Genomic DNA, 14,926 nt, shown 5'->3' on the forward strand with positions numbered 1-14,926 from the left:
ACTATATCATGCAAACATACACACAAGAAAGTTTAACGGGGAGATGACATCCACAATCACTTGGAGCACAGATCACAATAGTCCATCCTTCTTTCTAACCTAACGAAAAGCATATGAAATAACATTTATCATAAATCTCATCATAGGGGCATTTTGGTAATTTCTTACATCATGAACAACTTGCTCATCCATAATGCCCAACTCATATTCTCCTCATGCATATTCTCTTTCTAGCTTTGCAAAGTAGATAAAACTGCATGCTAATTGGAAATTTCAACCTCGGGGCATAACGGTAATTTTACCATAACATACATACAGTACATACTCATCCTAAAACGCTCTTTTGAAGTTTTCAACATGCATTTTCTAACCACTAACGTAAAGAATGCTCACATGCTAGTTCGTCTTAGAGTCCATGTGATTACGTAGTTAGATGACGCGTGCCTTCCCGAGCTAGTTTTTTCACATGTTAGGAGCTCCAATATTCTTGAAATTTTGAAGGTAGGTCCTAATTCAAGTCAAAATATGGTTAGTATTGAAATCAGGAAGAAAAGGGATAAACGAAGACCAAACAAAGCAAAAAGATGTCACTCACGCGCCAACGTGCGGCCACACACGTGGAAGAACACTCCGCACAGGGCACGTGCTCGTATAGACGCACCCTCAGAGCGACAAGTGGCAAAATCCCATTGGTGGGGGTGCAAAGTGGGTTGGGTCGGCTAGAGCAGATCACTCTTAGTTCCAGGTCGAACGTAGGTCGTGAGCAAACCAACGCGCCTTTGAACCCTACCAAGTGCAGATTAATTCTAATTTTTCCTCATCCAATCCATGCTTGACACGTGGCAATATCGTAGCTGGCCGGGTTCTGTGGTGGTTTCTCTTAATTTTTCATCCGCCTCAACAATAAACTTACCATTTCTTGACGTTAGTCAAACATCACCTTCCAATTCGACTCAACTCTAACTTCCTTCATGAATCTTGTGTGAAATTCCTCCAATATCAACGTTACCAAAAATTTCGAACCTAATTCCAATAAAGTCTTTCAAATTTGAAGGAAAACCGAAATAAAGAACACCAAAAACTTATCTATCGTTTTTCCTCGATTCTCAATGGATTTGATCAAATCAAAACCCCAAATGGTTCTCCGAATGCCTCTGAGCATTTCTCGTGAGGAAAGTTCAGCAAAATTCTGATTCCAAACCATCAGCGGATTTCCACTTTCTCTATCTAAAGACTCTAAAACCTCATTTTCTTTCTAATCACTTTTCTTTTCCTTCATCCTATCAATCCAATCAAACCTAATCCCGACCTCAGTTCAAAATGACCGATTTACCCCTCGAAATTGAATTAGACCGACTATTTTTTTTTTCTTATATTTTTCTCTAATTCTTACTAATTTTATAAACATTTTTATGCCAAAATGGGAGCTTCCATGTTACTTTTGTATTTCATCCTTCTTTAGAAGGCGGTTGCTATCATTAATGAGAAATAGAAGAGTAAAGGAGAGAGAGGATGAAAAATACACCTACTTTCTTACAGCCTTGGCCGCTTCCCACCATATTATTTATTCGAAAAAAACACACAAAAACCTATCACATGACGTTCCATATCTGGCCTCTGCTTCTATTTTTATAATCGAAGTCAACCGAATACTCCGTCAAGAAAAAGTTGTTGGTTGATCATATCTTCAATCAACAAGCCGGTTTCTGAATCCTGTGATCAACACTCGTTCCTCAAATGAATGCTGGTTTGATTTGATGAACAGGTATCGGCGAAAACGACGAACATTCATATACTGTTCTTGCTTAAAACGCACTTGGAATCAGTTTTTGATTATTCGAAATCCAGAAAATGAACGAGGACTTGGTCCTGATTCTTGCGTCTTCTTTTACGTACTTCACTTAGCTTATCTGTATTCCTTCGTCGTTTTCGTTGCTTCATTAATCACACAGAAACAATATAATAAATCAAGTAGTCGTAGTCGCTTGCTTGCTTGTATTAACAACGCACCATATTCATTTGCTTCTCTGTCTGTTTCTCTTGAAGGTTGGAGTTGACTAAATGTATATCAAATGCGTTGTAGTGAACGAACAGCCAGAAGCAGTCGGTGAGTGCTTTAAATCAATAACCGGTTCTATTTCGTGCATCCGTTTGGAACCATAACATCGACATCCATCTCTTTAGGTATCGTTTCCTTTCGGTTTAATCCTCCTCTGTTTTGTGATTTTTTTTTGTGTTTTTGCATCCAAAATTTCTAGGGTTTATGAAATTATATACTTCTAGGCGTTGAAATTATGATTCAAGCTGTTTCATAATCTGATCCTTTTTGTTTCTGCTGCCATTGATGCATATCTAGCGTGCTGATTTCGGTTATTTACGTTAGTTAGAGAGGAAGTAGATTAAAGTAGGAGGGCGAGGTTGGGAAGGGGAAAATGGCATCACCATCGACATCGGCACCGAGCAACTCGAGCTTGAATGGGGAGCAGAAAGGAGTGAAGAACAAGAAGAAAGAAGAAGAAGAAAAAGAGGAGAAAGGAAAATCTGTTCCTTTTCTTAAGCTCTTCTCGTTTGCGGATTCATATGATTACATACTTATGCTAGTTGGAATCATTGGAAGCATGGGGAATGGAATTGGAATGCCTCTAATGACTGTGATCTTTGGACAAGTGATCAATACTTTTGGGAGTAGTCCGGACACGCACGACATCGTTTCGAAAGTTTCCAAGGTTAAATGAAAATTCTATTATGAAATTGCTTGGTTTCTGAGATCCTAGATTCATATATATACATACATGTATCTCATCAGCTGATTGACCTTTGCAACCTGATGAATTTAGGTGTGCCTAAATTATGTGTACTTGGCTGTGGGAACTGGTGCAGCGGCGTTTCTTCGTAAGTGGATACCGAAATAAGACTGTAATATATGTGTATAAATGAAATGGGATGTGTTTAATTAGATAACGTATCTGCAGAGGTGTCTTGCTGGATAGTGACGGGGGAGAGACAGGCTGCTCGGATTCGAGGGTTGTATTTGAAAACTATATTGAGACAAGATGTTGCGTTCTTCGACAACGAAACAAATACCGGAGAGGTTGTGGGAAGAATGTCTGGTGATACCATCCTCATTCAAGATGCCATGGGTGAGAAGGTATCGTAGTTCACAATTCCGACATGATTTTACAAATGCAATGAAACAAATGGAAACTAACATTGTTGTTGTTCATATACAGGTTGGGAAAACCATTCAACTAGTTACAACCTTCATTGGAGGCTTCACCATAGCTTTCGTAAGAGGCTGGCTGCTGGCACTTGTAATGGTATCTGCTATCCCTCTTCTTGTGCTAGCAGGAGCAACAATTGCTCGATACATGTCCCAAATGGCTTCTCGGGGGCAAAGTGCTTATGCCAGTGCTGCAAATGTTGTTGAACAGACTATTGGCTCAATAAGAACGGTATAGGATTCATCTATCTCTCTACTATTTGGAAAGATGAACGTTAAAATTTAAAACTTAAAACTTCGATGTTCTTAGGTTGCATCATTTACGGGTGAGAAGCAAGCCGTGAGCAGTTACAAGAAGTTCCTAACTCAGGCTTACAAATCAGGTGTGAAGGAAGGCCTGGGAGGCGGAATAGGAATCGGCATGGTAATGATGATCGTATTTTGTACGTACTCTTTAGCTGTTTGGTTTGGCGGAAAGATGATAATAGAGAAAGGATATAATGGGGGCCAAGTGATAAATGTCATCATAGCTGTTTTGGCAGGCTCAATGTGAGTGCATAACATTCTTCTTCGCCATTAAAACATTTTGAGCTTCATTTTTCTGAAGGAAACATCTACATGTGACTTGTTTCAGGTCTCTAGGACAAATATCGCCATGCTTGAGTGCATTTGCTGCGGGTCAAGCTGCTGCATACAAGATGTTTGAGACAATTGAAAGGAGGCCAAACATTGACGTTTACGATCCAAAGGGTAAAACATTAGACGATATTCGAGGGGACATAGATTTGAAGGATGTCCATTTCAGTTATCCAACCAGGCCAGATGAACCCATATTCAGTGGGTTCTCTCTTCATATTCCATCTGGCACTACTGCAGCATTGGTTGGGGAGAGTGGGAGTGGCAAGTCCACCGTGATCAGTTTGATCGAGAGATTCTATGATCCACAGTCCGGTGAGGTGCTCATCGATGGCATTAACCTGAAAGAGTTTCAGCTTCGATGGATTCGGACGAAAATTGGTCTTGTCAGCCAAGAGCCAATACTCTTCAGTGCCTCCATTAAAGAGAATATAGCATATGGCAAGGATGAGGCAACTGATGAGGAAATTAAGGGTGCATGTGAACTAGCAAATGCTGCTAAATTTATTGATAAACTGCCTCAGGTTCTACCATGTTCATATATTTATTCTCTTGTATAAGTTGTATGTATGTATGTATGTATGTATGTATAAATTTTATTTTGATGGTGTTAGGGATTGAACACCCTGGTGGGGGAGCATGGAACTCAGTTGTCTGGTGGGCAAAAGCAGAGGATTGCAATAGCAAGGGCAATTCTGAAGAACCCTCGAATTCTACTTCTAGATGAAGCCACGAGTGCGCTCGATGCAGAATCGGAGAGGGTGGTGCAAGAGGCTTTAGATAGGATTATGATCAACAGAAGTACTGTGATTGTTGCCCATCGTTTGAGCACGGTCAGGAACGCCGATATGATTGCTGTAATTCATAGAGGAAAGATGGTTGAGAAAGGTAGAAATAAGAGTAATGGTTGTTCTTCATTGCTGATTACAGCCTTATTTAATTTTTCACATGTTCTTTATTGGTTGTGGTAATTGAGCAGGTTCCCACTCGGAACTCGTCAGCGATCCAGATGGCGCATATTCACAACTAATACGCCTGCAGGAAGCGAACAAAGACTCGGAACACGCTTCCAAAGATGTGAATCGAACAGAGCTTTCTCTGGAATCAATGAGACAGTCAAGTCAAAGGGCGTCTTACTTGAGATCCATAAGTAGGGGATCATCAGTTAGTCGCAGTAGCCGACGGTCTTTGTCTGTGTTTGGTTTAACCACTGGAATCGACTTACCGAATGCTGGTGACATCGAAGACACAATTGAAGAGACCTCAAAATCTCCTCCCGTTTCTCTTGGTCGCCTTGCTGCACTTAACAAGCCTGAGATTCCAGTGCTTATAATTGGAACTATTGGGGCAGTGTTGTGTGGGGTGCTACTTCCCATCTTTGGATTACTGGTTTCTACTGTCATCAAGACATTTTACCTGCCCCCGGATCAGCTGAAAAAGGATACCAAGTTCTGGGCTCTCATTTACATAGTTCTTGGGGTGACATCACTGGTGGCACATCCATGGAGAGCATACTTCTTCTCGGTCGCGGGATGTAAATTAATCGAACGTATTAGATCACTGTGTTTCGAGAAGGTGGTTCGTATGGAGGTAAGTTGGTTTGATGAACCTGAACACTCAAGTGGGGCGATTGGTGCAAGACTATCGTCCGATGCCGCATCCGTGAGAGCTCTAGTCGGTGATTCGCTGTCTCAGAACATAGGCAACCTTGCATCTGCAGTTGCAGGTTTGGCCATTGCTTTTGCTGCAAGCTGGGAATTGGCTCTCATCGTTCTTGCTCTCATTCCTCTCATTGGAATCAATGGCTATATACAAATCAAATTCATACAGGGATTTAGCGGTGATGCCAAGGTATATATATATATATATATATATATGGTCACCTAATTCCTCTCATGGGTTTTAATTTGCATAGCTCATAAAGGGTTGGTTTGGCTATGCAGAGTATGTATGAGGAAGCCAGCCAAGTCGCAAATGATGCAGTAGGAGGCATAAGAACAGTTGCTTCTTTCTGTGCAGAAGATAAAGTGATGGATATGTACAAAACCAAATGTGAAGCTCCTCTCAAAACAGGGATAAAACAAGGCCTTATTAGTGGAGTTGGCTTTGGAGTCTCCTTCTTAATATTGTTCAACGTATATGCCCTCACATTCTACGTAGGATCCCTTCTCGTGCAGCACGGTCGAACGACGTTTCCTGATGTCTTTCAAGTAAATCAATGTTCTACCCATCTCTTTTGCTGCTTGTTTCATATTTGATATCTCTTTTAATCATATATGAGAAGCGCAGGTGTTCTTTGCCTTGTCAATGGCAGCTACTGGAATCTCTCACTCGAGCTCCATGACTCAAGACACTACCAAAGCCAAGGCTGCTGCTGCTTCCGTGTTTGCAATTATAGACAGACCCTCCAGCATCGATCCCAGCGACGAATCTGGGACGGTATTAGGCGATGTGAAGGGAGAAATTGAGCTTAAACATATAAGCTTCAAGTACCCTTTAAGGCCAAACGTCCAAATATTCAGAGACCTGTGCCTGCACATTCGTCCTGGCCAGGTTGGTTGCTCAAAAAATCATATTCCTTTAATGATTATGATGTTTATGATGTTGAGGATTGTTGGGAGGGAGTCCCATATTGGTTAATTTAGGGAATGATCATGGGTTTTATAAGTAAGGAATGCATCTCCGTTGGTGTGAGGCCTTTTGGGGAAGCCCAAAACAAAGCCATGAGAGCTTAAGCTCAAAGTGAGCAATATCCTACCAATTTGGAGATATGTGATTTCTAACATATGATTATGATTATGATTATGATACGATGTTTGTGTTTGATCTATCCAGACAGTAGCTCTGGTGGGAGAAAGTGGAAGTGGTAAGTCGACAGTGATAGCGCTATTGCAGAGGTTTTACGATCCTGATTCGGGCAGCATAACAATCGACGGAGTAGAAATCAAAGAGTTTCAGCTGAGATGGCTGAGACAGCAAATGGGGCTGGTGAGCCAAGAGCCAATGCTGTTCAACGAAACCATACGAAACAACATAGCATACGGCAAGGGAGGGGAGGCGAGCGAGGAGGAGATAATAAGAGCAGCGGAGTACGCGAATGCACACAGGTTCATCAGTGGATTACAACAAGGATACGACACAAATGTCGGGGAGAGGGGACTGCAGTTGTCGGGTGGCCAAAAGCAACGAGTGGCCATTGCTCGAGCCATCATAAAGGACCCAAAAATACTACTGCTCGATGAAGCCACGAGCGCACTGGACGCAGAGTCGGAACGAGTGGTGCAAGATGCATTAGACAGAGTGATGGTGAATAGAACCACGGTCGTGGTGGCTCATCGGCTCTCGACAATCATGAATGCTGATGTGATCGCTGTTGTTAAGAACGGAGTCATCGTCGAGAAAGGCAAGCACGAGAAGCTTATTGCGATCAAAGACGGGTTTTATGCCTCTTTAGTTCAGCTCCACAGTTCAGCTGCTGCTTCCTCTCCCAACACCTAAGTCCTAATGGACTTGAACTCTGTGCTTATCTTTCTCTTTCTGCAAATTATGTATAACAGAGAATTGTGTTTTATGTTTGAAGTTGTATTGTTGAAGTAAATTAGGTGAATCATAACTTTATAAGTTTAGTCAATAGTGGTATCTTATCAATATTACTTTCATTTCTAGTTTTCTTATTTTTTAGAAATGTTTTTAAAGATCAAATAAAATTTAAAAGAAAAAGATAATTGTGATGGTCGAGTAAATCAAATAATTGAGACCACATTCAAATGAAAATGATTCTAGCAATAAGATGATTCAGAAATACTCAAAAGAATTTAATTCCAAACTTAGTGCTTTATTTGAAGTAATTTTGTGTAAAATGATTCATTGAAATTTTCGTAGGAAAAGAATTAGATATGTTCACCGAGCTTCTCCATCATTTTTTTTGTGGGGATCGGTTTCGGCATGTAATTTTTCTCTGTTTAGTATTATTTAAAAAAATATATATAATAAATTTAAGATTTTCATTTTTTCAATATAAATTTTATTAAAAAATTCTAATTAATCGAAATATTTCATAATTTAAAAATGTATATATAGTGTGTGCGCGTGCGTGTTCTCTCATGCTCGGGACTTCCTCTTACTTAGTGTGGCATCTAGCTTCTTCGTCCTTTTAGGGTATTTTTAGCAGTTAACTCACCCTTCTAAGCAACAACGAACAAACCCTACTCCTAAATCATGTCCCAAAATAAGAGGCTCAATTCATCTTTCTTCGTTCATAAGTTACTTAGTTCAATTCTATTGAATATGTTCAACCTAGAAAACACGGAGTACAGTCCAAGTCCAAGCTTATTTAGTCCTACTTATGATTTTAGAATTTGTTTTCAAGTACCTTCAATATACTCTATATTCAAGGTCTCATAAATCTGAATAAGACAAGTAGACATAAATCTAATTCTCAACAGATTAAGTCAAATAACTAATAGCTAATATTCTCCTATCGGGTTAATCTATCTAACATGAGGTCTTAAATCAAAGTTTCATGTTCGTAGGCACACGTATATTCACCCTACAAACATACATAGTCATATTATTTAAAGTGACTTGGTTCGATAAAAACATGCTCAAGGTCATTTTTATTGCCTCAGGTTAACCTAACCAATGTAACACCATAAATCATGGTGCAAGGTTCTAAATTCGCATATTTTTTTTTGTCCCCTAGGCTCAAACAAAACATATTGAACATACCCAAGTTGGTTCCTACCAGTATTTCATTACATGTTTAGGCATGTTTGTTTTTCCCGTTTCCTCAACTTCGAATGTCATCTAATTTCTCAAAGAGGTCCTAATTTGAGTTAATATAAGAGAATCCGTGATATCAGATAAAATTGTAGGTGTTCAATCCCGTTCAATGGAAACAGCCACATCATCATCCTCGACCTCTAAATAATGAAGGTTTCGCTCTCAACCAACCCATCTTAGGCCTCAAATAGACTCGTGATCATCACCCAATTCTTAATTCTTAATCGACTAAACCAACTGAATCAATTATTTTTTAATATCCACGAAATTAAATCTAAACTCAACATTTACGAGGATGAGCGTGTCAAATCTTCATTAATATTGCATAAATACTTTGAAACTATTATTCGAGTACAAATACATTAAAATATTATACAAAAAGTTGACATAACAATAACATAGCAGGACGTGGCAATGTGAGATCCCACATCAGTTGGGAAAGAGAATGAAATACTTTTATAAGAGTATGAAAACCTTTCCCTAGCAGACGCGTTTTAAAAACCTTGAGAAAAAAAATCAAAAAAGAAAACCGACAATATCTATTAGCGGTGGGCTTGGGTCGGTATAGACAATGACAAGAGCACTTGTCTAGATCAAGTCTAATGGGCGAACAACCCAACCCTTGGAACATACTACAACCCGAGGTGGTGAAGAGTCGACATCGAGGTGCCAAACCTTCCCGTCGATGTGAGCTCTTGGGGACAATCAATCTGTTATCCCTAAAGTAACTTTTATCCGTTGAGCGACGACCCTTCCACTCGGCATCGTCGGATCACTAAGGCCGACTTTTGTCCTTGCTCAACAAGTGGATCTTGCAGTCAAGTTCCCTTCTGCCTTTGCACTCGAGGGCCAATCTCTGTCTGGCACGAGGAAACCTTTGCATGCCTCCGTTACCTTTTGGGAGGCCTACGCCCCATAGGAAATTGTCTACCTGAGACTGTCCCTTGGCCCGTAGGTCCAGACACAAGATTAGAATTCTAGCTCTGGTATCTCACTGATGGCTCAGGCCTTCTTCGCCCTCCACCTAAGTTGCGCAGAAAAGGCCTAAAGCCAATCCGAGGAACAGTGAAGCTTCACAGAAATATATTCAATCACGTATTAATCAATTTTCTGTTTCAATGATTTTTTTTTTTTTTTTTGACAGTCATAATAATTTTGAAATTTTTAGGAGAAGGAAAATATTTAAAAAATTCAAGATCACTTATTAATGATTATTTCGAATTTTTTTAAAAATAATTTAAAACCAATTTAATATTTAAAAAATTCAAAATAATTTATTAATGGTTATTTGGAATTAAAAAAAAAAAAAAAAATAATTTAAAACCAATTTAATATTTAATTATAAATATGTATATTTTCTTTTTCTCATTTTTCGATTTTAAATAAATTCTTCGATCGTGGCATTTTAATTAACAGAAACAGGGTAGTTGAGTTTTCACCGTAGAACTCGGCCACATTGCTGTCTGACGGGTTACGCGGCTCCCGAGAAATCCAATTGCAACGGCGGTTCGCTCCCTTGCCGGTCTCTGCGAAGTCAGACTCACTGTGTTCACGACGAACGCTTCCTTACATTAGATTTGAGAGCGTTCCCGATTCGCCATGATCCCCAACTTCGTTTTCCTTTCAGGTTCGTTCACTCATTCCAATTCAATTATGATTTTCTACAAACCCTAGATCTCTTTCCATCTTCGTCTCTCTTAGCATTTCTGATTTCATCGATGAATATGCGTCAACATCACTTCAATTGTGCAGGTTAGACGAATTTGACCTGATTTTCGCTTCGTTCAACCGTAATGGTTTGATTCCTTTCATCTGATCGGTCTTCGTTTTCGTGTTCTTGTTCGGATTATTTACAATGCATCTGGATTCGTTGGGCTGGTGTTCAATCGATTTCCTCCCTCCCCTGGAGTTCTTTCTTGGCTCGTCTTAGGAGTTTTTCCCTTTTCGATTACTTGATCGTTTCTGCCATATCATTTCCGATCGTTGTTTCAGTCGTCGCTTTCGGATTCTTTCTTTTCGTTTGTTTTCATAATGGCCTATTCAACGCAGTCTTCCCCTGGATTCTCTGCCAATTTCCCAGCCCCGCAATCCGATACCCCAACGCCTAGCGCTGAGACAAATCCAATGCCTCCGCCCTTAATCTCGACAGGAACGTCAAGATTTCCTCCAAATTTCCAACCGGATCGGATGCCATCTCCTTCCATCAGAACGCCAGTCGCACCCTCATCGGCAAATGGAATTAAAACTGGCAGTCCTATTCCTCATTTGAGTACTCCCCCTGGACCTCCTGTTTTTACTTCTCCCATCCGGCCTGCTGCTGTGCCCTTTCGTACTTCACCGGCATCTCCCCAGGCAATTGTCTTCTCTTCTGGTTCGTCCTTACCAGCTTCTACACCTCCACATTTTTTGAATGCATCGGCCGGGTTGCAACACCAGATATCTGATGTTTCAGAGGACTCAGTGCCTCTTGGGGAATCACCATATGTTCTATTTTCTTCGCAGAAGGTATTGCTTTTTATGTTTTTTTCCTTGCTTTGTTACAATGAATGATGAAAGTTAGGTTAACTGTTCACTCTTCTGACTGCTAACCTCAGTTGATTCAATGATTCCTTCCATTTATATATTTTGTAAGCAAATGCCATGGTCATGACCTTTATATTTTTCTAAAATTAAGTTGGCATTAATGTTGTAATCTACTTCTTTCTGAAACTTGATACAGGTGCTGAAGCAGAAGAAACAAGCTAATGTTCCTAGTTTGGGTTTTGGAGCACTAGTTTCTCCTGGGAGGGAGGTTTCATCAGGTCCTCAAGTAATACAGCGTGAGCCCCATCGTTGCCCGAGCTGTGGAGCTTATTCGAATCTGTATTGCAATATCTTAATTGGTTCAGGTCAGTGGCAGTGTGTAATTTGTCGGAAGCTGAATGGAAGCGAGGGGGAATACGTAGCGCCAAGCAAAGAAGATCTTTGTCATTTTCCAGAACTGTCATCATCTATGGTTGATTTTGTCAGAACTGGGAACAGGAGACCAGGATTTATTCCAGCTTCTGATTCAAGAATGTCTGCACCCGTTATTCTGGTTATTGACGAGTCTTTAGATGAGCCTCATCTGCAGCATCTCCAGAGCTCCTTGCATGCTTTTATTGATTCAGTTTCCCCCACAACAAGAATTGGAATTATACTGTATGGTCGTACTGTATCGGTATATGATTTTTCAGAAGAATCTGTTGCCTCTGCTGATGTGCTTCCTGGTGATAAATCACCAACACCCGAGTCTTTGAAAGCGTTAATTTATGGAATGGGGATATATTTATCACCAATGCACGCCTCACTCCCTGTAGCACATACAATAATTTCATCACTGAGGCCTTACAAATCAAGCATTCCAGAAGCCTCTAGAGATAGGTGCCTTGGTACTGCAGTTGAAGTTGCTCTTGCCATAATCCAAGGACCTTCTGCTGAAGTTTCTCGAGGAGTGGTTAGAAGGTCGGGGGCTAATAGTAGAATTATTGTGTGTGCTGGTGGACCTAATACATTTGGCCCTGGGTCAGTTCCCCATTCTGTCAGTCACCCAAATTACCTGCACATGGAAAAAACTGCTTTAAATTGGATGGAACATCTTGGGGGTGAGGCTCATCGACAAAATACAGTGGTTGACATTCTATGTGCTGGAACTTGCCCTGTAAGAGTTCCTATCTTGCAGCCTCTTGCAAAAGCTTCTGGTGGTGTTTTGGTTCTTCATGATGACTTTGGGGAGGCCTTTGGTGTAAACTTGCAGAGGGCATCTGCTAGGGCTGCAGGCTCTCATGGTTTATTAGAAGTACGATGTTCTGATGACATTCTAATCACCCAAGTTGTTGGTCCGGGGGAAGAGGCACACGTAGACACACATGAAACCTTCAAAAATGACACCTCTCTTTACATTCAAATGCTAAGTGTAGAAGAAGCCCAAAGCTTCTCACTCTCCATGGAGACTAAGAGAGACATAAAGAGTGATTTTGTATTTTTCCAGTTTGTTGTACAATATTCAAATGTTTATCAAGCTGACATATCAAGAGTAATGACTATTCGATTGCCTACTGTTGATAGCTTATCAGAATATCTTGAAAGTGTTCAAGGTGAAATAGCTGCAGTCCTTATTGCCAAGAGGACTGCCTTGCAAGCTAAAACCCAGTCTGATGCAGTAGAGATGCGGGCTACAATAGATGAAAGAGTAAAAGATTTTGCTTTGAAATTTGGGACCCTGTCACCGAAGTCAAAAATTTATCGGTTTCCCAAGGAACTATCTTCAATGCCGGAGCTTCTGTTCCATTTGAGAAGAGGCCCTCTTCTTGGAAGCATTGTTGGTCATGAAGATGAAAGGTCTGTATTGAGACACTTGTTTTTGAACGCATCCTATGAACTTTCCCTCCGCATGGTAGCCCCTCGCTGTTTAATGCACCGGGAAGGGGGTACTTTTGAAGAGCTTCCAGCATATGACCTAGTTATGCAGTCAGATGCTGCTGTTGTTCTTGACCATGGAACAGATGTGTTCATTTGGCTGGTATGCTACCACATACTCTACCTTTGTTAATTTTTTTTTTTTTGCCATGCTTCTTCAGTTTATGATATTACAGCATCATCTTCAATTATTTGCTGGACATGCGACCATTGGTATTTTTGTCTTGAAAATCAAGTGCTATGTGAAAGTTTTTCTTTACTTGGAAAACCTGTTCAGTGGAATATGTTTCAGTACCAGTTTTAATCAACAGAAAAATAGTTGAGAACAAAGGGCAAATTTTATATTCAATAAACTCATCCATAACTTACAATTTTCTGAGAATTTTCCAATAACAAAAACTATAATGTAGGAGAATAGATACGACCATTTTGCTGTTTTGAAGTTTTCTCTTATATATTTAGAAGCTATTGTTTATTTACTATAATGAATATATTTTTTCAAGTGTATTGCAACTCAAATTTATATTAATTTAAAACTAGTAAAGATGAAAAACAATTGAATGCTGATGAACATAAGCAATACCAGATAGTTTCCAACAATAATACTAGTTTTTTCATGAAAACATTTTCTGTAAAGTACATTAAATGAACTCTTAAATGCCAGATGAACAGGCACATAGATAGGGAAGGAGTGTCCTCTCCTCGCCCGCTTTTCTAATCTATACTTCGATTATTCCTATTCTTCATAGTCATAGCCTTGAAATGTTCTGAACTTTTTTGTCATTCAAATATTCATCTTCTAATTCGTTTCCTGTTTGTTATTGGTGTACTTAGGGTGCTGAGCTTGCAGCTGAAGAAGGAAAAAGTGCAGCTGCTTTAGCAGCTTGCAGAACACTAGCAGAAGAGCTTACTGAAACAAGGTTTCCAGCTCCCAGGATTCTTGCATTCAAGGTTTGTGTCGCTATAGATGCTATATGTTTCTCACGTTGTGGTTTTTTTTAATTATCAATTTCTCTGCCGTAATGAAAGAGTTCTGCTCTTTTCTTATTTCTGTCAATTGGATTGTGTTTGTTGTTCCCTTTTCTGGACACTTCTTTCTTACAACTTCTTCATCTCCCTTAATGAAAAGGTTACTGTATCTCTCTCTCCTTCTCTCTCTCTTCAAAAGGCTCTCTACAATAACGATAACCCATTTAATTTGAAGCAGGAGGGGAGCTCTCAGGCTCGGTATTTCGTTTCTCGGCTGATACCAGCACACAAGGACCCTCCTTACGAACAGGTGAGCATGAAAGACAAAAAGATATAACCCATTGTTCATGATTCTGATTCAGGATGGGGTCGTTTGATTCGACGCTAACAGATTGTTAATTTGATTGGTGCAGGAGGCGAGATTTCCACAACTTAGAACATTGTCCACAGAGCAGCGGACAAAGCTGAAAAGTAGTTTTTACCACTTCGATGATCCCAGTTTCTGTGAATGGATGCGAAGTTTGAAGTTGATCCCACCAGAACCAAGTTAAAAAGTAGTAAGTAGTAGGATTCTTGTCTTTTCTTCTCTACTTTCTTTTCAAACTTCTCTTTATTTTTTTCGTGGTGTCTGTTGGCGGTTATAGGATCTTTCTCCTTCCACCCACCCCTTTCCTCTCCCCCTTCTTCTTATACAGGAAAATTTCATACCGACTGAACAAATTCTTCGGCATTTTGTATTGCTCTTACCGACGGTTACAATAAGCCCTTTTGGACTAACAATTATTCCATGCTTTTACATTCTAACGTTTAGGGAAGGGTTACTAATATGTTTAGCTCGCTCGAACGAGTGGTTTTGTTATGCATCTCAAATTTTGATTTCGT

The 14,926-nt window shown here is 40.0% G+C and overlaps 2 protein-coding genes across 2 annotated transcripts; both read left to right on the plus strand.

Annotated features, from left to right (window-relative positions):
• The first annotated feature begins 1,564 nt into the window (after positions 1-1,564).
• LOC111802120 (ABC transporter B family member 4) lies at positions 1,565-7,515 on the plus strand. Its single transcript, XM_023686381.2, has 13 exons — positions 1,565-1,765; positions 2,047-2,184; positions 2,357-2,726; positions 2,838-2,892; positions 2,973-3,148; positions 3,231-3,452; positions 3,531-3,769; positions 3,855-4,380; positions 4,471-4,744; positions 4,836-5,707; positions 5,800-6,066; positions 6,146-6,409; positions 6,692-7,515. The coding sequence occupies exons 3-13, from the start codon at positions 2,433-2,435 to the stop codon at positions 7,352-7,354; spliced, it is 3,852 nt and encodes a 1,283-aa protein (XP_023542149.2). The 5' UTR covers positions 1,565-1,765; positions 2,047-2,184; positions 2,357-2,432; the 3' UTR covers positions 7,355-7,515.
• Positions 7,516-10,040: 2,525 nt separating this feature from the next.
• On the plus strand, positions 10,041-14,824 carry LOC111801716 (Sec23/Sec24 protein transport family protein). Its single transcript, XM_023685829.2, has 6 exons — positions 10,041-10,265; positions 10,391-11,143; positions 11,358-13,178; positions 13,910-14,026; positions 14,283-14,354; positions 14,458-14,824. The coding sequence occupies exons 2-6, from the start codon at positions 10,670-10,672 to the stop codon at positions 14,593-14,595; spliced, it is 2,622 nt and encodes an 873-aa protein (XP_023541597.2). The 5' UTR covers positions 10,041-10,265; positions 10,391-10,669; the 3' UTR covers positions 14,596-14,824.
• The last annotated feature ends 102 nt before the right edge of the window (positions 14,825-14,926 follow it).

This window comes from Cucurbita pepo, chromosome 9 (genome assembly GCF_057944985.1).
Source record: "Cucurbita pepo subsp. pepo isolate OVF chromosome 9, ASM5794498v1, whole genome shotgun sequence".
Taxonomy (NCBI): domain Eukaryota; kingdom Viridiplantae; phylum Streptophyta; class Magnoliopsida; order Cucurbitales; family Cucurbitaceae; genus Cucurbita; species Cucurbita pepo.

Excerpts from the sequence above, each read along its gene's own strand:
- LOC111802120 (XM_023686381.2), top strand. The coding sequence starts at position 2,433 with ATGGCATCACCATCGACATCGGCACCGAGCAACTCGAGCTTGAATGGG. Across the intron at positions 2,893-2,972 it reads TGGTGCAGCGGCGTTTCTTC|AGGTGTCTTGCTGGATAGTG; the intron begins GTAAGTGGATAC and ends ACGTATCTGCAG. Across the intron at positions 3,453-3,530 it reads CTATTGGCTCAATAAGAACG|GTTGCATCATTTACGGGTGA; the intron begins GTATAGGATTCA and ends CGATGTTCTTAG.
- LOC111801716 (XM_023685829.2), top strand. The coding sequence starts at position 10,670 with ATGGCCTATTCAACGCAGTCTTCCCCTGGATTCTCTGCCAATTTCCCA. Across the intron at positions 11,144-11,357 it reads TTCTATTTTCTTCGCAGAAG|GTGCTGAAGCAGAAGAAACA; the intron begins GTATTGCTTTTT and ends AACTTGATACAG. Across the intron at positions 14,027-14,282 it reads CCAGGATTCTTGCATTCAAG|GAGGGGAGCTCTCAGGCTCG; the intron begins GTTTGTGTCGCT and ends AATTTGAAGCAG.